The sequence below is a fragment of the Zalophus californianus genome, chromosome 8 (assembly GCF_009762305.2).
Source record: "Zalophus californianus isolate mZalCal1 chromosome 8, mZalCal1.pri.v2, whole genome shotgun sequence".
NCBI classification, from domain to species: domain Eukaryota; kingdom Metazoa; phylum Chordata; class Mammalia; order Carnivora; family Otariidae; genus Zalophus; species Zalophus californianus.
In genome coordinates, this window is record NC_045602.1 from 35,401,946 (window position 1) to 35,423,513 (window position 21,568).

Here is a 21,568-nt window from a genome sequence, read left to right on the forward strand (position 1 = left end):
TTAGCTCCCCCCCCCCACTTTTTGTATTTTTTTTAAAGATTTTTTTAAGTCATCTCTACACCAGTGTGGGGTTCTAACTCAGACATCCCTGAGATGAAGAGTCGCGTGCTGTACTGACTGAGCCAGCCAAAACCCCACAGTTTTGGTATTTTTATACTTACTTGACATCTCAAACAACAACATAATCTGCTCATGGATATCAATGACATTATAATCTATGTTTCCTTACAATCAAAGTGGCCTGGGGTGAGAGAGGGAAGGAAACTAGTATTTATTGAAAGTCTTCTTGGTGCCCAGTTTTTTGTCTCAACAGCCCTTTGGAGGGATAGCTGTAGCTTACTGCCCTAAGGGCCCGGAAACGAGGGGCAGTGCAGCCTCTGCTCTGCTTCACACCAAGCTTCAGTGTTAGAAAAGCCTTTTTTTTTTAAATTTAATTTTCATTTTTTTAAGTAATCTGTACACCCAGTGTGGGGCTTAAACTCACAACCCCAAGATCAAGAGCTGCATGCTCTACCAACTGAAGCTAGGCACCCCAAGGAAAGACTTTTAAAACTAGGTAACATAGGGGCGCCTGGGTGACTCAGTCGGTTAAGCATCTGACTTGATTTCAGCTCAGGTCATGATCTCAGGGTCATGAGATCAAGCCCCATGTTGGGCGTGGAGTCTGCTTAAGATTCTCACCCTCTACCCCTCCCCCGCTCACTCTCTAAAAGTAAATAAATAAAAATAAAAAACAGGTCATATAATTTCCTTACCTGAAACCAAGGAAAGTATGATCCAGGCAAATTGCTGACTTCATAGAAATGGTACATTTCTAACCATTTTTCTGCACCATGGAAGCACAAAGGGAAATACATGTATATGTATATGTATAACATATGTTATACATATGTATAATGTTATACATAATTATATATGTATTGCATCATGAGTGTCTTTGAATTGGAAACTCTTAGATATTGAAGTTTATTTGTATTTAAATGAAAATAAAAAGAATCCTACAGACAAGTGGTGGCTTAATCTGTCTTATTTTTGACTTACTCCTTTTACACTCATGTAGTCTCACATATTCTTTTAAATAATTATTCTGTCATTTTTATGTGTGCATGACAAATGAGTGAGTTTTATTTTATAATATTTATTTTGGACTCATTGAATAATATAAGATGTATCTCATAACATGCATGTAAGATTTATCTTTATAGAATTTGGTGTTTTCTTTTTGTCACTTTTTTTTTAAAGATTTTCTTTATTTAAAAAAAGATTTTAAATATTTTAGAGAGAGAGCACACAGAGGGGCTGGGCAGAGGGAGATGGAGAGAGAGAATCTCAAGCAGACTCCTCAGCCTGATACAGGGCTCAGTCTCATGACCCTGAATCATGACCTGAGCCAAAATCAAGAGTCACACTCAAGTGACTTGTGCCACCCAGGAGCCCCTGTCACTTTTTAATTGCATTTGAGTTAATTATGTAGGGGGAAAGATGTTGCTTGACAAATATTAAAATGCCATGTCATGGTTAACTTGGGTAAAGATGTACATTTAAATATGAGTGAAATTTTATATTCAGAATCAAAAGTAGGAGCCTAATATTTAGGATTCTTAAAATGTGTGTTTAAAAAAAATCAACTTATTTGACTTATTGTTTCTAAATTATAAGAGGAAAGGTTTTGGGCTGCTGTTTGCAAGGAGTCCCCTAGAAATAACACATGATGGGTGTACAGTATTATTCTCAATAAACTAAGACACAATTTGATTATAATGGTCAGTATATTTTCTCTTTCTGACATTGGCTTGTGAAGTGTTAGTTGACACTTTCATGTACTGTTTGAACATTTTGACCTGACGAAGGTAACTTACAAATCAGGGGGAAGAGTATTCCAAGGCAAATGTAGAGAATTATAATTTTTATGTACCTCGTTAACTTAATGTTTCAGTGCCAGTGTTTCCTATCTTAAACTTCATATCCATTGTGGGAATACTTTAAATGTTATATGGCAGTAATTCAAACTGCAGAACAAAACTGACAATGGCTTGCACTGTTTAGTTAAGTGATATATCAGCCAGGTTATTAGGTCCTAAGCAATGTGTGATCTTGGCTGCATATGCTCACTGGATCTGGATTTAAATAGTCTTTTTTTTTTTTTTTTAAGGTTTTATTTATTTGACAGAGAGAGACACAGAGAGAGAGCAAGCACAAGCAGGGGACGAGTGGGTGAGGGAGACACAGGCTTCCCACTGAGCAGGGAGCCTGATGCAGGGCTCGATCTCAGGACCTCGGGATCATGACCTGAGCCAAAGGCAGACGCTTAATGACTGAGCCACCCAGGCATCCCTGGACTTAAATAGTCTTGAAAGGGATTCTGTTTTTAAAGGGAGAAATATTAAAATGATTATTTTGTTCATTTATTAAAATAAGGAAATGGAAAACAGTTATCTATTTCTGACAGATTCCTGCCCTAATCAGTGGGGGCCTCTCTGAGCACCTTAAACTCTGAGGTAGTTTCTGAACCAGCAATTTGGTGACCTAGACTTAGACTTTAAACACTAGTCTAACAATAATAATACCTTTCTGATAACTTATTTCCAGAAATGTACACAATAGAGGGTATTTTTAACTAACAAAACTCCCTCAGTAATAGCATAGTTTATTATATAGGATGCTTCATCTATTAGCTTCTTTTAACAGGAGCCACAAGTACTCGATATATATAGAGAGAGAAATAAATGGTTTAATGAATTCTGAATCTTGAAAAATACATGCATGTATTAGACTTCTATGTTTGGTGAACTGGGGAAAGAAAAATAACATTGTAAACTAAAGATGACTTTGGAATATTTTAAAAATATTTAATGGTATGTGTATTGATGTTACAAGTTACATAGCATTCTTTGTTTTTCCATATTTTTCCTCTGTCTTTAGCTACACAATCTCATCAGTGGTATTCTTGGGGTCCACCTAATATGCAGTGTAGATTGTGTGCAACCTGTTGGCTCTATTGGAAAAAATATGGAGGCCTGAAAATGCCCACCCAATCAGAAGAAGAGAAATTATCTCCCAGCCCAACTACAGAGGTATATGAGCAATAATCTTTTATGTTGAAGAATGTCATTTCAATGGCTAGATACTCCTTGGAAACAGAAGTGTAGTACAGGATAACTTAAAAGCAAGCAAAACTGTTGTTTTTGTTTTTGTTTTTGTTTTTTAAGATTTTATTTATTTATTTGACAGAGAGAGAGAGAGTGAGCGCAAGCAGGGGGAGTGGCAGGCAGAGGCAGAGGGAGAAGCAGGCTCCCCACAGAGAAGGGGGAGCCCGATGTGGGACTCGATCCCAGGACTCCGGGATAATGACCTGAGCCAAACGCAGTCGCTTTACCAACTGAGCCATCCAGGCGCCCAAGGTCAATGTCAATTTAAAAACCAAAATAGAGGAAGGAGTGCACTTGTTGTGATGAGTACAGGATGATGTATGGAAATACTGAGTTACTATATTGTACACCTAAAACTAATATAACATTGTGTGTTAACGAATTGGAAGTAAAAGAAACACTTAAAAAACAAAAATAGAGGATCACACACCCTCCCACCCCTACTCAGTTTCCCTCTCTACGCCCCTACCCTTAATGCATATTCTAAATTTCCTCCTTTAGGGGTAGGGTATTGTTATAGATGCTTCAGTGAAAAACTTAAAAATTGCCTTTTCTTTGAGCCTGATGCCCATAGCATTCTATTCTTTATGTGTCTATTGGTGTCTGATTTTGCAGGACCCCCGTGTTAGGAGTCACATGTCTCGCCAGGCCATGCAAGGGATGCCAGTCCGAAACACGGGGAGCCCAAAGTCTGCAGTGAAGACCCGCCAAGCTTTCTTCCTTCACACTACATATTTCACAAAATTTGCTCGTCAGGTCTGCAAAAATACCCTCCGGCTGCGGCAGGCAGCAAGACGGCCGTTTGTTCCTATTAATTATGCTGCCATTAGGGCAGAATGTAAGATGCTTTTAAATTCTTAACCTTATGTGTTGTGCTTCTGACCATTTTCTCTCCTTCCCTGTCTCTCTTTTTTGTTTGTTTTTTTGTTTTTGTTGGCAATAAACATAAGTTCTTGTGTACAGCCTTTTATTTGGTTTATTTTTTTAACATTGTTTTTGTCTGCTGCCATTTGTATCATGCCAACCTAAAAAGGAAACACTGGAAGTCCCTCTGCAGAGAGGATAGTGCTCAGCAGAGAATCGGTGGGAGGCACCCTTGTCCAGGAAGGCCTTGTGATGGGATTGCCCAAGAACCGTTATGGGAAGGCACTTTTCACCTGTAAGGTCGTGCCACGATGTAACCCCTAAGGACGGTGTCCCGGTGAAGCCCCATAGACGAGACATGCAGCCTGCTCTTACATGGCTTCATTAGGTTTGGATAAAATTTGCCAATTTACATTAATTAGAAATTGCATGTCTTTGTAAATCCCTCATTTTCCTTTTACAGTCGTACAATATTAATGGAAATTCACAGTGCTTCATAACAAACACTATTCTGGAAGTTATTGGAAGATGGAGCAAATTATAAATGGATTTTAGTGTCTTTGGGTGAATTTTCTGAAAACACATAGTTAGTTTTTACAGGCTAGTGACCAAATTTATGTTTGAGCATTCTTTATATTTGTCCAATTTGGTTTCCATTTCATAATCATACATAGATTACTGCATACCATGTACATGACTATTACTCTCATTTTCAACATGCTCAGTCTTGCTTATGTTTCTTTTTTTTTTTCGTTAGAACAAAGGTCATATGTATCAGTGAATTGTGGGTTGTAATGTTATTACCATGTACCCCTCAAATGTGTCCATACTTTGTGTGCTAGCTCTGATTCTAGCCTTGCTATGTTTAGTCACAGGCCTGGCTCCACGTTAGAACCATGCAGCTTTCTCCCTTAAAGGATGAGCAGACTTGCTGTCTGGCTTAACAGAAGGGAAATCGTGTAGACATTTAGTAGATGCTTTTTCTGTGTGAGAAAAGAAATTTCTTGTTATGAGATGTTCCATTTTGATTTAAGGAGGGTATCCATATAAGGAGGGATAATTGAAAATCATTTTTTTGTCCCTAAAGGTAATTTTCAGCAGAACAGTTGAAAGGCTTTACAACTTACAGGTAAAAGCTTTATAAGGAGAAGAAAAGTGCTTTGTAAAGAGAGTGGAAAATGGCAGTACTCTCTGAGTCCCATGGAGGGGAATTTAGCTCCATTAGACTCATGTGTATTTGGAACTTAGGCTGATACTGATATTTCATGCTAGCATTTCTGAGTTCATGGATTTATGCTCTTTTCCTTTCTTTCTTTCTTTTTTTTTTTTTTTAAGTATTTTATTTGTTTGACAGAGAGACACAGCGAGAGAGGAAACACAAGCAGGGGGAGTGGGAGAGGGAGAAGCAGGCTTCCCGCTCCGGGAGCCCGATGTGGGGCTCATGACCCAAGCCGAAGGCAGACGCTCAACGACTGAGCCACCCAGGCGCCCCTCTTATCCTTTTCTTAACCATTTTAAGGAACTGGAAAATATTTGCATTCATCCAAACCGCTTAGCTGATTTAAAACACATTTATATAGTTTCTTAACTAAACAGGATAATAAAACATATGAGAAAGAGAATTGAATGAAATTCTTCCATTAAAATTGGCCAGGATCCAGTATCATATTTGTTCCTATGAATGGAAAAGAAATCACCAACTAAATTGGCAGCTGAGGAAGCTTCTGTTTCCCATGGCTCTTCTGTTAGTTTCTCAGTTAATACGCAAATTGCCTTTATTTTTACTATTCTTCAATGAAGTGTATTTTTCCTGTTACCTCATTTTATATATTATTCCTCAGTTGAAAGGCCATGCTACTAAAGAAAGGGGGGGGTCAGTTAAATTACATGTGTTTTATTTCTATAAACATGTAGCTATAATAATAATAGGAATAAAAGAACAGAGTCATTTGGTGTGATGAGATTCAAGGAGCATATTTTGCATTTCGCTCCTTTGGTCAAGTTACATATAGAAGAGATTCTCAAAATAATTTTACCTTGAGATTTAAAATTACAAAGTTTCAACAGCCATCTACTGTTATTTTTTTTTTTCAGACAAGCAACTAATGAACTCTTCTAGCATCTAATTGATTCTTACACCATCTCCTGTCTTATATGTACCTTGTTACCACCTCCTCAGCCGATCCCTTGATTTTGGCTTGTTAGGGAGAAGATAAACTGTTAATAACTTGATGTCTGTAGGCAACCGTGTCTGTGGTCCAGTGGGAATGCATAGGTGTATCGTTTTTTAGTAAGCTTTCCTTGGTTTCTCAAGGGCAATGGTGACCCCCATCCCTCCTCAAAAAAGTTAACCCCTGTGATACAGTATGAATGTACGTTCAGATGAGATGAAAGTCTTAATTCCAAAGATAACTGATGGACCAAGAGCTCTAACTGATGCATTTTAGAATAATTCTTCATAATGTTCAGGAAGGTAAGTAGTTTTCCCTGTGAACTTAAGAGTTCTAAGCACTATAGAAGCTGACCCCTTCCATGGCTTCTGGCCTTGGCAGCACCATCACAATCATGTCCTAGCCAGAGTTCACAGGGTGACAGACTACGTGAGAGTGAAGGGAAAAGCTAAGGAGACAAAATCTCAGATTGTGCAGAGCATAATGGTAACTATGAGCGCTTGACTTACAAGTTGATTCTTTTAGAGGAATTTTTTTTATTACAACAGTACTCTCTGGCCTTTTTTTTATTTTCGTTAAGAAAATGGTATTAAAACAGTAGAGTGAAAAGGGGAAATCTTTATATATCCATAAAGTGTCACAGAGAAAACGTAAGAACAAATAATGTCCCTGGGAAGAGAAGCTGGGAGGCTGAGACAAAGGGGTGGGAAGGAGACTCCCCTCTGTTTATCCTTTTAAACTTTTTCAATTTTGAGCCATGGGAATATGTTTCTTATTTTTAAAAAATAATTTTAAAAACTTAAGTATATAGTATGACCAACATGTTGAAAAATCTATACATATAAGAAATACATATATATACATATATATGTGATTTTTTAAAACCAAATTCCCCAAATTTCTATTTGTTTGAATACTATGCCTTTATATGTAAATATATAGGTCCATTACAAAAATGACTAACATCAGTACAATGCCTGAGCCTGTTCTACCACAGAGATAGTGCTTATTAAACATGGATTGGTAAATCAAAAACCAGAACATCGCAGAAAGAAAGGTATTGTGTCCTTGACACAATTTGCAGACCGGTAGCATGGGTTGTCAAGTTTCAGACAGCCTGTCTCTTCTCCCCCTGCCTTCAGTAAAAAAAGCCACGATGTGATAATGATGTTCTTCTTTTGTTCTGGCCGTCAGACATGACCACTGAGCTTCCCGATGACTTTATCAAACATCTGTAAAATCACCCAACACCTAATGAGCACAGGGTTACTATTTGAGATTCAGGATCCTCAGAAACTGAGCTTAAGTAGAAGTGGGTATGTTTGCAGCACTCCGTAGATGAAGCTAAAGTGTCTGAAGAAGTGGGTCCAAGTGACTCCCCCAAAATATGCTTTGTAGCTTGCATGGGTGACTCCGTGGTTTCTAAGTTGATCACACCAGACTTAAATGACCACCATTCCCTAGTACGCAGTTCCTTGAGAGGCACCTGGAGCCACATTTTTCTGTTTGAAGATGCTGATTCAGCTTTGGAAGTATCCCAAGGGCCTGCATTCAGAAGCTTTAAAATATGAGTTTTTCTAGAGATTTCTCAGCAACAGTTAACTATTAATAATTGTATAAAGTTGTATGAAATTTTAAGCTCTAATATTATGTGAGAACAGTTTGGGTTTGGGTATTTTGGGAAGTTTGTTTTGAATAAAAATTCATTTTTGAATGGATACTTTAAATTTTTCTAAAGATAGGAAAGTAGCTAGAAATCCTATTGCCATTCCCATTCATACCATCTTCAGAGGTAACCATTGTCATCCTGTCTAAAGTACCCAGAGATGCTCTGTGTATCTATAATGGTCTAAGTAGGTGTATTCTTTTTTTGTTTTAATACAGATGTTAATGTGCACATTGTCCTGCACCTTGCTTTCTTTAGTTCAGATCTTGGAAGCCATTCCATACCAGTACATTGAGAGCTACCTCCTTTTCTTATCAGCTGCATAATAATGTTTTGTACTTTAATTCCCTATTAAACAGATTTTTGGGTTATTTCCAGTCTTCTTGTTGCAACAAATATCCTTATACAGATAGCATTTCATACTGATGTGTGAAATGTGCGGGTAGGTCACAGGACAGACCCCTAAAGGTAAAATATCTGGATCAAGGAACATGCATTTGGAATTTTAATAGTACCCAGTTATCCTTAGAAAAACCACGATTTGCGTTCCCACCCACAATGTCTAGAGAATGCCTGTTTCTCTAGAACCTTGCCAGCAGTGTTATCCATCTTTGAAACTCTTGACTAGTTGACAGGTGACATGTAAGTTATATTAGTTTGCATTTCACATTTTGAATGAGATAGAAATCTTCTCATATATTTGAAAAACATTTGTTTTTCCCTTTCTGTCAGCCGTTTTTGCCCCTGGCCTGTTTTCTATTAGAAGTCTTACTGACTTGTGAGGACTTTTTTATATTTTAAGGATGTTAGCTCTTGATTTGTGATACATGGTGCAAATATTTCCCCTATTTTGCCTTTGACTTTGTTTATGATGTATTTGTCAAGCAGATTTTTTTTAAAACATAGTTGAATTTATCATTTTTATTTTTTTCCAAAGATTTTATTTATTTATTTGACAGAGACAGTGAGAGAGGAAACACGAGCAGGGGGAGTGGCAGAGGGAGAAGCAGGCTTCCCGCTGAGCAGGGAGCCCGATGCGGGGCTCGATCCCAGGACCCTGGGATCATGACCTGAGCCAAAGGCAGATGCTTAACGACTGAGCCACCCAGGTGCCCCGAATTTATCATTTTTAAAAAAAGTTTATTTATTTTAGGGAAGGGGAGAGGGGGAGAGAGAGAATCTCAGACTCCCCACTGAGTGTGGAGCCCAACATGGGGCTGGATCCCACGACCCTGAGGTCATGACCTGAGCAGAAACCAAGAGTCGGATGCTTAACCGACTAAACCACCTAGGCGCCCCTGTGATTTTTTTTTTTTTTTTATAATGGCACCTGGGTTTTGTGTCATCTTTAGAAATGCTTTTGCAATTCCTATAAGAAAATTCTACGGATGATTCTATTTTGACAGCAATCTTGGAAGCCCATGTGAATGTTTTTGTGAATTTTAATTCAGTGTGTACTTTTTGCAGTTTTTCTATTTTATTCCCACACACATATTTCCAAAACATTGTAGAAAAATGGCTGTGAGTTGCAATGAAAGCAACAGTGTTTTTCCAGGTTTACCTCAAGGAGATGTACTCTAGGAAGCCAAAGAAATGAGCCTGTGTGCGGTCAAGTGACTTGGGTGAGATGCTCATGTTCTCCCTCTTTCTGGGCAGATTTTGATTCCTTCTGGGTTCTTTGGGCATCTCTCAGGTTGCTTGCCTTATCTGTGCACTTTTAATGCATACTAATGAATTATCTCTGTTTTAATAGAGTTAGGTGAATAATTTGACTGATAAGTGGCACCACTGGCCTGCTCTTGAGTGCAGACCAAGATTTTTTTTAACCAACTCAAATGTGGACCTGATAATCCCATGTGTATGATCATTCCCCCAGGGCAGAAGGTATTTTTCCCATGCGTATTCAGTGTATGTCATTGAATAAATGCAATTTTTATATTAAACAGTGACTAGGTAGCCTTTGCACTTACTTCCTCATAGCGGAGACTGATCATTCTTGCCACCAACTACTTTAAAATGTAATGGGGATTAGTGATGGTTCTAAAGAGCTTTGATCTCCCACTCAGGTGCTCTGTAAATTGTCACTTGGAACATCACATAAGTAATGCTACTGATTTGATGAGAAATTAAAAGCAGATTAGTGTGGTTTAAAATGAAATATCTTTAGGTATTGTGTTGGTGACCTCTTTGATAGGCTTCCTTTTGTTGATTCTTGTCAAGGTGATAGTCCTAGGAGAGTCCATCAATTGTAACCACATTGACAGTTTTCCTTTGGGCCTTATTAACTGGAATAAAGTGCAAAGTTAATCTTATTACTAGTAATACAATGGTTGCTTTGTCCAGAACATGGAGGACATACAAGCTGATTCATTCAAGCTTTCTTTCATTAATAGAAAGGACAAAGTTTTCTCTTGTCCTCATCCCAAGTAGAACTTGAATTTTAGATGAATTAGTAATAGGAAGGAATTATTTAGTATCCACTCACAGCGATTTGACAGGGATTTGATTTGTGTTGCTTTTTAATGTTTATTTAGATTACTCCCCCAAAATATGCTTGGTATATTTCTTCCTTTATCTTCATTGTTATTCAACAACAAGTGAAAAACTTCATATCTCAGTAATTTTTTTTCCCAAAGGAAATCAGCTGAGTAAGGAGGAAAAGAAATCAGATCATTTATAGTTGTCCATGGTTGTATAATAATTAGCCAGCACTTAGGATACATATTCTGATTCCTATTATCTGAGGCTCTCTGCAGTATGTGCTTTGTTTATTTTAGACGTTTTCTTTTTAAATGCTATTTGCCCACCTCTTTCCGTTTAATAGTTAAAATAGTTTCCTTGGTGAAAGAGAAAGCTAGAGCTTATGAAAAAGTTAATTTTTAATTTTAAATGATTTGTGGTTCCAGAGTGAATTGTATATTTTAACACTAATAGTGCAGAGAGAATTCTTGTGGATGTCAAAGGAAATTTCCTGTATGTATGCCTAGAAATGTGGCCTCAGCCTCAGAAAACCAGTAGGGCATTTTTGTCGAGTACTGGAAGGTGGGAAAAGGCATACATGTAGCAAAATATCTGCTAAAAGTACTCGTTAAGTTTTATGACAATATCTGCAGATTTAAAAAACATTTCAATACACTTTTTTTTTTCTCCCTTCAAACTCTATTTTTGTAACTTAGCTCCTCGGTCTGAGAGCAGCCCTGTTCCACATCCACTCTTCCATCCTAATGACAACTAATTAAAACACAGAGTGTGTGTGTGTGTGTTATATGCCTTATTTTTCTCTGTCAGAAGTGTCTTATGGTAGGGTATGAGGCGTGTGAGGGGAACTTTATGAACACTAACAGCCATTCCCACAGTATTTTACTGTTCTGACTAATGGATGAGACACTCTCTACATACAGGCAACCTTTTACAGCTCAGCACCATTGACATCATAGTAGGATGTGAAGGATGGAAAACGAGCGCTAAAACCGATGACCCATGTTTACCCTTGTGAGGCTCTCGTCTAATGGAACTGAGTTTAATCAAGATAGATGAAAACTTCTCAGTGGAGACTCACTCCCATTAGGTCAGGGATGGCCAAGTGTATTGCCTTTGTCCGCTTTGTCATTTTTGTCTTCTCCGCCAGATGAATCTTACGTTAGGACTGACTCACCTCATTCTGCATGGAAGTTTTTCTACTATGAGAAAGCAATGCCATGGCTAGGAAGGAAGCATGTTTCCACCGCTTTTCAGATGGGCACACACAGAAAGTGTGGGCAAGATATGTATTAGCTGCACTCATGATGCTTTAAAGTGAGTGTTCTCCAGGTACCTCCTTCATTTAGTAATTTGGAACCAGAACTAGAAACGGTTTTCTCAAACCCCACAGGAAATTGTGCAGGAGTCTGGTGGATATTTTGCACTGTCTTCCGGCATCTTTTGTCTCTACAGTGTGTGTAGAATAGGTAGAGAAATCAGCCTCATTGGTTGTCTCCATGTTTCCTTCTCTCCTCAGATGCAGACAGACATGCCGAGCTATCTGGAAGTCCACTGAAAAGCAAAAGCACTAGGAAACCTTTGGCATGTATCATTGGGTATTTAGGTGGGTATTTTCTAATAGGAAAATTTCAAAGAATGATCTTTGTATCTTACAAGTATTTGGCTACTCTAAATTGTCATACTTAAACTAAATCTAACCCTTTCAAGTAGCTGAAATTGGATACTTTCATATGTATAGTCAACTTATTTTGTTTTAGAAGCTTTATACACACAAGATATACACAAGGTTATGGATATACACAAGATATACACAAGGTTATAGATATGTCTGCTTTTTCAAAAAAAATCAATAAAAATGTAATGTATATTTATGGATATAAATACAGGTTGAGCAAAAAGAAGAAAGTAAGAATCACTAGATTATTAGAGGATGAATATTCGTAATGTTTTGATTTAGATCCTTCCACTTGGCCTATTTTTTTTTTAATGAGATAAAACTCGTTCTAACCTGTCTTTAAAAGAATATTTATAGTTTTGATGTACCAATTAAGGTTACTGTGAAAGGGGAGCATTTGTATTGCTTTCTGGTTTTTACCGTCTTACTTAACTTGGACTTCGCCAAAGATAATGGCTCCATATATGTGTTGAAATATCACAATTAAGAAGAGTATTTTTAAAAATCACTAGACAATAACACTTTTTTGGGTTTTTGCAAAGTTTTAAGATAATTTACAAAATAATCATTCCTAAAATGGTTCCTACTATACCTGGAAGCTATACACTGGCATGTTGTTAATGCTTCTAATATTCTTGCTTTTTCATTTTCCCAGTAAAAGTGAAAGATGTACTCAAAGTTGCATTGAAACTTATTGCTCTGTCAGAAAGGTAGACAGTTATGAAGTGTTCAGACTCCAGACACACTTAAACATCGAAGTGTAGCCTTGAACTTGGTATATTATTCTCATCAGAGCATCCAAGAGTCAGAAGCTCACAGCTCCCTCTTTGATTTTACTTGGTCACCTGATTTCTTGTTTTATTTCTCAGGGCCTAAAGAATTGCTTTGATAACCCCCAGAATATTACCTCATTATCATAGGCAGGACCTGGGTAGGTCATGGTGATCAAGTCCTTGAAGTTTGCTATCTGTATGCCCTTGCAGGACCTGATCCTCCAAGCCCCTTCCCACCATGCAAGGACAAGTCTCTGATCATAAGAAATAGAATATAACAGTGCATATTAGTCAGTCTTTCCATGGGTAATTGTGTGTTCCTCCTGCGGATAAATAGGTGTCTGTGCCTCCCAGGTAAGCCCAAAGATGTGCTGTTCTTACTAGCTGAACCACATCCCTACCTAACATATTTCTGAGTATTTACTACATACAAGACACTATGCTAAGTGATTTGGAGGAATGCCAAGATAAATAAGACTTTGCCCTCAAAAGTTTTAGTCTAGTGGGGAAAGCACACAGGTAAGGGCAACTAAGCAAAGGATTAGCTCCTATAAGAGGATTACAGGTAATATTCATTGGACACTTGGAGGAAAGAATAGTTATTTCTGATGAGATTTAGGGCAGCCTACATGGAGAAAGCAGTATTTGATCTCAACCTTGAATGATAAGTAGTAGATAGAAAAATAGGAAAACAATATTTTTCCCTTTATGAGGCCAAGAGAACTTGATGAACAAAGGCTTTCATGAGTCCAAAGGCAGGTGGTATGGTTTGGATGGAGCATAGTATGGAGGCTGTAATGAAAAATGGGGTTGGCAAAGTTTCAGTGCCATGTTGGAAAAAGAAAATCAGCACTATATACTGGTTAGCACTTGATCTGTTCCTAAATTTTGGCAAGTGTAGAATTTTGACCAGACTAGGATATAGTAATTCTAACAATCCTAACAGCCTTTCCTAAATTTCGGACAATGAAGCTGATATCCTGGCCCTTCCCTGAGAAGACAGGGTGGCTCATGCACAGATGGTGACTCAGAATCAGGGGGCAGGCTTAGCTTTGGACAAGACATTGCCCAATAATAGTAACGGACTGCAATCCTTAAATCCAGTTGCTACAGACTGCAATTTCTGTCTGTCTGCTTTATCCAAAAAGTGCAAGTAATTCTAGGCTATGTGTTGACAACATACTTCATGTAAACATACATATCCCACGTGCACGGCACCGTTTTGTGATATATCCTCCATCAAAGCTTTTCTTCTACTACATCTTGAGTCTAGAATTTGGCATTTGGTGTCAGGTTTCATCTACATCAAAATGTTCTGTACCTGGGAGAGATTAACCCTGGTCCTGTACCCTCCTTGCAGAGCCAGAGGAAGAATCCTGTTTCCAGAAATCTTTCACACCCGAGACATGCTGCATGCTGTATCTTCTCCAGATAACCTTTAAATTCCGTAAAACCTTGAAGAGTTAGTTGCCTTATTCCCTTAGTAAATCTGTGCTCGAGTGACCTCCTGAAGTGCAAGTGGCGTTTTGTTGTTGTTTTTGTTGCTTGTCCTTCCAACATGAAGCTCAGAGCTCCAGCTAGCAGAGGAAGCAGCAGCTCACTTCTGATAAGTAAAGCCATGGTAACAGCACTTGAAGTTGATTCATTATGCAAGTCGTTGGGAAAACAGGCTGGCTCATAAGGAACTGACTCTCAGCTCATTAAGAAGTAAGATGTGTGCCTATTAGGCAATGTAAGTGCACACAGAGATTTTTAATACCATGTTCTGAGTTGAGAAACCTTTTCTCCCCCTGCCAGAGATCCATCCTTCGAAGAAACCTAATGTAATTCGATCTACACCAAGCCTGCAAACCCCCACTACCAAGCGGATGCTAACCACCCCGAATCACACGTCTCTGAGCATTTTGGGGAAAAGAAACTACAGTCATCACAATGGCCTGGATGGTATGTAAGCCCAGGAATTCTGGGGGCCTGATCCCACAGGCCAGGGCCTCTCTGCCCTTGTCCCCTCTGAGGACGTCCCCTGCCAAATCCAAGACATGTAGCAAACAGGTTCTTCCACCCTCTAATTGAACTGAATGTGTGGTAAGGGGATAAGAGGGAAGGCTGCCGTGTACCACAACGAAGACATTTTGCCAAGTGATACTTCACGATCTCCTCAGAAGGGACCTTTTTGCCCACATTCCCTGTGAGGAGGCTTGTTTGGAGAGGAAGTCTGTATTTATCAAGTTGTCTCTGCTGGGTGATAATGTGCTTGCTGGATGCATGCTCACCGCTCATTTAGTTTTCCTGAGCAGAAGGGATGATTTCACCTTATGTCTGAGGCAACTGTGCTCTCTGGGGGTTCTTCAGTGTTCTGTGGATCATTTTGGATTTGGCATTTGTCCCCGACTTCTTTCACCTTATACAATGTTTTTAATTGCTCAAGAGTGCTACAAGTCATGAAGGGAATTGCCTGGGTGATGTCTTAAATACAGAAATAATAATTTGTTTGAAATGGAAAAGCTGAGAAATATCACCTCTTATCCAAAGTACTTCCCTTGGGGTTTGGGCACATAATGACTCTTCAGGTGGAATTGAATTATCTTCCCATTTGGACTATAAACACAAGGATGATAAATCGTCCAGGCAGTAGATATTACCCATTTCAATAGTCCTAGAATTTGAAGCTGTCTTGATGGTTTAAATGTTGGCATTTATTTACGAGTAAAACTCTCTCCAGGCTTTTCATGTCTTCGGGGCCTCTAAATTCCTTCAGTGACAGTAAATTATTTGTAATGAGGCCCTGGAGCAGGGATGTGAAATAGGCCTTCTAGTAATAGTTTCCCATGGTTGTTTTCCTTCAGTATGACTTTTCATGGTCATAGTGATGTCAAAATGAATAAAAAACTGAGGGTGAAGAGTTTAATTTGCATTTATAGGTTATCAGTGGCTTTCAAGAATTTAGCTACACAGTAGGCTTGCAGAAATACTTATTTGCTAACAAGGACATGGCCATCCTTGCCATAATCTGCCCAATATCTACAAGGCCAGTGCTCTAACCACTGAGCTATGGAGCCTACCCGTTAATCCGCCCAATATCTAGACAGCAGAAGACTAAGGACAGATTGTGTCAAAATGTGGAGATTGGATTTCTTCCCAGCTTTTCGTTGCCCACAGCCGGGGTCTTTTGGATTCAGACTTAAATGGAATCAGGAATCTTTCTTTTATGTCATCACCTCCCTGGCCTCTGGAGGTGTGTGCTGTCCTACCGCAGGAAACAGAAATTAAGTTCTGGTTCATACGTACACATGTACAATATACACTTCAGGGTAAGAAGACTCTTGTGGTGACTACAGTTGGAAGAGCAGCTCTCTACTATCTTTTTCCACTTGTGCCCTATGGTCACAGTCACTCCAGGCCCCAGTCCTAGCCCCACATGACAGCTCGCATTTTATCACAGGTACCTGTCTCCTTAGAATTTCTAAAAAATGCCACCTCATAGTGTTCCCTCCCTAGGGCTGTTTGTTTCATTTCCTTCTGAAGATTGTTACTGTAAGGTCATTGCTTCTCTGCTCCGAACGGGTCGAGTGGGCAGGGCATACAGTGAATCCATGGGGTTATATTAACCGAGACCTTCCACCTTGTTGAGGAAAAGACCCCCATCTCATTTTCTGAAGAGACTTAGCTGTTGAAACAACTTTTTTCTTCAGACCCTTTTGTCTTTGCCAGCTTGGTATGGAGAGGAAGGCTGATGAGATGTACCTTACCTGTGTTATCTCATTTGATTCACATGACAGCAGGTTCTAGGAGGTCAAGGAATTTATTTTGCATAACATTGTATTTCTACTGCCTAGCACAGTGCCTGTAACTTAGTTGGTTCTTAATAAATGTTAATTGAATAAAGGAATGATTGAGGAAAAGAGACCTAGAGAGGTCAATTAAATTTTCCGAAGTTACCAGGTATTAATGGATGGGGATTTCCATTCAGGTGTGGCTGATTTTAGAGTCTGCTCTTTTAACCACGGTTATAAAAGAAGTTGTGGCTCTCAAATACGCCGTATGAGTCAGCAAAGTAGAAAGCACAGAAGTTATTTTTAGCTAATTTAACGTAAGAAGTCAATAGGACAGGTGTTGGAGGACAGAAGAGGTGAACAGGAACATGGTGGGGGGCACAGGAAGCCATCCCCAAAGTTGGGAGAGCCAAATGAAGACCACGTTGGGGTTCCCCCTCTTGCTGGAGGCTCAAGGAGGCCCGCGCAGCGAGAACTGAGGCCTCTGAGGGAAGGCGCTGCTCTGCCGGTGCTCGCTTCTCTCAGGTGTGACGAGGCTGCTTCCGGGAGCGTGAGGGAAGCTGGGAACCGAAGCCACATCGGCCGCCGTGAGGCTGACGGGAACAGGACGCGGCAAGCGCTTTCTCCGACCTCCTGCCTCGCCGGCTCCCTCTAGCACCCCCTGCTGGCGCATCCGGGAGCCGGATGGCAGAGGAACAGTATTCGTAGGGTCCCAGCCCCCCTCCCGCCCCGGCACCGCCCAAGCTGAGTTTAGATGGATGACTGTGGGGCTGAGAGACAAGTGTGATGGAAACACACATTGCAGAACATGTCCCCACTTCTGTATTCCCAGGGGAGCTTTTCCTTGGGATAAAGGGTCTGTTTCTTATTTCCTCAGGATATAGGATCCAGACTAAACCTGAGTTTCCAAGGTGAACTCAAAGTACTAGGAAAAAAGTATTAGGCTGATAGTGAGTTTTCATGGGATAGTCAATACCGTCATTTACTGGAATTGATGAATACAAATTAATGGAAAAGCCTCACCCTGTGTGATCCAATCATAAAATCAATTAGCATTGTGACTTAATTATCAGCGGGTCAGACAGGAGCACACCAAACAGGATGTTGACGGACAGAACTGATTTAACTGGAAACAAAACCTGATTGTACAGAAATATCCAGGTCTCTCAGCTTTAGGGCTTCCTGTCCCCTTCTCAGTGGCTCGCCTCCTTCACTCAGCCTCTACCTTCAGTTGGAAGTTCATGATGATGAGAAAAAGGGTCCGGATTCCTGTTGGTAGAAAGGATTTTTACCTGACATTAAAAAAAAAAAAAAAAGATGGACAGCTTCTTATCGTCTTCCTGAAAGTCACTGGCTTTCGTCTGGCCCTGGCCACTTAAAGGCCCTGGTGGTTGGGAGTCAGGCCTCTGTGTCTTCTGTTAAGTATAACCCACGGGACCGGGCCACACATACCCCTCTGTAATGCCCCTACTGGAACTTAAGCTCCAAGGGTGAAAACAGAATCTGCATACATAAGAGGCCTCATTATTTGGGGTCAGTAATAACAGGAAAAATGAAATTTCAAAACAGAGATCTACCTGGTCCCTTACCAGTCAGTCCCCTACACCTCATTCTCGTCCGTCAGGCTGTTGGTCCAGTGGTGTGCCACATGCTGTCATGAGCTTTCCAAATCCTGTCTCCTTTTCTGACTCACAGATGCTTTGATGACATTCTTATTGCCAGCAAACCAAGTACCTACCACATTTGGCCCATATGGTTAACTCCATGTGGCTGTGAGTAGCGAAGGCCCTGAGATCAGTGGGGATAGAAAAGCAATTACTGGAAAGCCTTTCCATGTCTGAGAGCCCAAAAGAGAGGGTAGCAAGGGAAATGGAATTTATCCATGCCATGGGGGAAAAAAGTACCTCCGAATGTTTGGAATCAGGTGGGATTAACTGCTGCCTTCTCTGGTTACTTCCTGTGTGGCCTTGGGTAAATCACTTAGTTTCTTTAAACCTGTTTTCTCCTCTGTAAAGTACAAATTTCATTTGCCTTAATGGAGTTGTGATAATGGTTAAAAATATTTCACCTACTTTATACCACTTGATCTCCCAAACTCTCTATGAGGTAGGTGTTACAGCCTGCATTTTAATAATGAAAACACCAAAGCTCAAAGAGGTTAAAAGATTTGCCTAAAGCCACCCTGCTAACAAACAGCAGAGATGAGATTTAAGCTCCTATCCAGGGTTGTTTCCAATGGGTGAATAAGGACCCAGATTTGTGTGCTGAGTGCAGCAAGTACCTGGGAGATGTTTATGTTTTCTGTGTATTGGAGATGGGTGTGTGTTTGGAAATATAGAGAGGAACATAGTAGGCATTTTTCTGTGCTTAGCCTGTGAGTTATAAGCCACCATTGTTTGATTAAAGCTGTCCTTCCATTTCCTGCCTCTGTGAAGCTCTTCTGCCCATATCACAGCCCTACTTTCTCTGGAATGGAGAGCATAAGAACTATATTAGTGTCCGAGAGAGGGGAGAAAAAAGAAATAAGAGAAGATTCGCAGAATCACCTAAAGGTGAAATGTGTTTAAATTAAATTATATGGTATACCCAGCATTGACTCTGACTCATGGTAGGGATTCATTAAGTGCTAAGATTCTATTGCCCCCCACCCTTTAAAGAAGAAGTATTACTAAAGTTTTATTTTGAAAATTGTTAAGATATCAACCAAAGCTTTTGTAGTCATATGTGGACTGTATGTAAATAAAATGTCAACACTTTTCTTAAAACTACATTTATTTCTTACCTAAAAATATGATTTTCAAAAAATGACTCATGGGTTTGCTTGAAAGTAAATGGGTATGTTCCAAAGCATATTTGCACATTAGAAGGGCCCAGTATCTATAAAGAGAGATTGCCTTTGATTAAGTTATTTAAAGGAGTATTGAAGACAGGAAATTAGTTCAATAAAGAGGGCTCATTTAGCTCCCTGGTGGCTCCTGCAATTAGAGACCCTACCGCAGAGGGGATGGAACCTCATCATCCTGAGACAGTGGCCTTTTTTTCAGAGGGAAGGCTGAGTGAGAAAAAATCCAGAGAGGAGAGGGGTAGATGGGCTGTTCAGGCATCTTTCATCATCTCCTTACCCCTAAGAAAATGCCCTCCCCACCCCAGTCAGTAGGTCTTCCTCTCTGCGGCCCTGGTGCCCAGGGACAGGGTGATCGCCTGCTATGTCTCTGTCTTTATCAAATGAGGACCCTGGAGAGCAACTTCTGTTTTGTAGTCATACGACAAGGGGACATCAGTTGGAGGTGTGCTCTTTTCCTCTTTTTCTGAGATGATAACGGCTTTTGTCCCAGGGGTACCACTGAAGCAGGACTCAGTGTCAGGAAAACCAAAGCAGCAGGCCCAGGGGAGAGGTGGGTTTTCGGTGGAACAGAGTCAGGACACCTGAGCCAAGGAAATTGATGAATTGTACAATAAACTCCTTTTAATCTGCTTTCTTCTGGCTTATTTCCCCTGGGGTGTGTGAATACACTGTAGATCTAAATTTTTTTTCCTTATTTGTTTTCCACATTGAGTAATATCATTTTTCTGAGTTCCCTATGAAGAGGGTATCCAGTGTGGATGCCTCTAAGTAAAATATTATGATCTGGGGTGTGAAGACTGTTCTTTGGATGACTTGTTTCTGAATCAGTGATTCAACAGCTCCAACTGTTTGCATCCCAACTCCGAGAAATGGGTGGTGATGAGGCCCATTGTACCAGTGAGAGAGTTCTGGGAATGCATCTGCTGTCTTCACAAATCCCAATAAAAATAGACTGCCAGCAACAGCTGATGGCATTCCTAGGCATGCTTGGGCCCAGGCCGCCTTCTGTCAACATTTTTATATCCTTTCAAAAGAATACAGTTTTTTTTTTAATCTTCCAAAATATTGTTTGTGGAAGAACATCAAGTGCCCCTGGACTCGCCTCTGATCTCCTTGTCTCAAGACGTAATGTTACAACCTAATTTCATAGATAAAAGTGCCTTTGAATTTTCTTTTTTTTCCCCAGTATTTTCTAATGGATCGTTATGGCCCCAGGGTTTATTGAATATGAAGTAATTATAGCAGAGTACCTAGTATATCTAGAGAGTTTCAGGACTATTGAAGCATTATGTGAGGGCAGTGGATGTTCGCTCATACTGTGAATCCATAGGGGTGGCGTTGTAGAGAAAAACAGACCCAAATGCATTAGGCATGAGTAATTAACAACTTGGTGTTTTGGAATATTCTGGAAGAGTGCCAAATTGGCCACACCTTGGACCTTTCCTGGGTTTACTAATATCAGTTGCTCCCAGAGAATACTTTTATCCTGTTCCTGAGGGATATACTAGTGTGCAAGCCTGTAAGAGGTCTAGACTTCCCATCCTCTGAGCAACAGAAGAGTTACAAAAGTCCATGGTAGTTGCTCAAGGGTCCTCCTCAGTAAAGTGTCTCTGTTTACCTGCAAGGGACATTAGAAGAAACCTTTTTAACCAAACTCTCCCAATGTATTCCCATTCTCAGTGATATGTGGAAGGTGAATCTCTGAGAAAGAAAGTGAACCTCTAACTTGAGAGCTATCCTGTTTTTTTCGGGGAAGTGTAGATGCTTGGGAAAGGAGATTGAGGAAGACAGCAGAGGAAGGGGATTATGTCCCTAAGAACTCTTCCGTAGAAGAAGCATGACCCATCCATCCAAAGAGCTGGCACATATGTCTGAAAAGGCCCTTGAGACATCAGTATTAGATCTTGATGCCCCGGGGAGGTAAAGACCAACTCCAGAAACTAACTGATTTAGGTATCCTCCTGAGCGGTCTCTTTGGATCCCACTATGGAAGTGAGAAGGGTTCTGAATCTGGAGGCCCGCCCCCCAGGGCAATGGAAATGGAAAGATTTGTCACAGTCTAGTTGATTCGAGGACCTCCCACTGGGTTCATTTTAAGCTTCCCAACCTAGCTCATTATTATTTTCTTTTCCTGTTTCCTGTTTTTCCTTCCAGATGACTGAGTACTCTTT

The 21,568-nt window shown here is 40.0% G+C and overlaps 1 protein-coding gene across 11 annotated transcripts in view; it reads left to right on the forward strand.

The window, feature by feature from the left end:
• The window catches only part of MTA3 (metastasis associated 1 family member 3), a 217,352-nt gene that overhangs the window by 183,757 nt on the left and 12,027 nt on the right, over nucleotides 1–21,568 (forward strand). For 8 of the 11 annotated variants that reach the window (XR_003524570.2, XM_027621301.2, XM_027621297.2 and 5 more), the window contains 4 exons: nucleotides 2,923–3,074; nucleotides 3,765–3,987; nucleotides 11,848–11,934; nucleotides 14,577–14,723. Coding sequence is in view for 10 of the 11 variants with exons in the window: in XM_027621301.2 (XP_027477102.1) it covers nucleotides 2,923–3,074; nucleotides 3,765–3,987; nucleotides 11,848–11,934; nucleotides 14,577–14,723 (609 nt within the window). In the remaining variant the exon portion in view is untranslated. Of the gene's footprint in view, nucleotides 1–2,922; nucleotides 3,075–3,764; nucleotides 4,110–11,847; nucleotides 11,935–14,576; nucleotides 14,724–21,568 lie in introns of those variants that run through there. The other 3 variants (XM_027621303.2, XM_027621304.2, XM_027621300.1) reach the window with 2 other exon arrangements.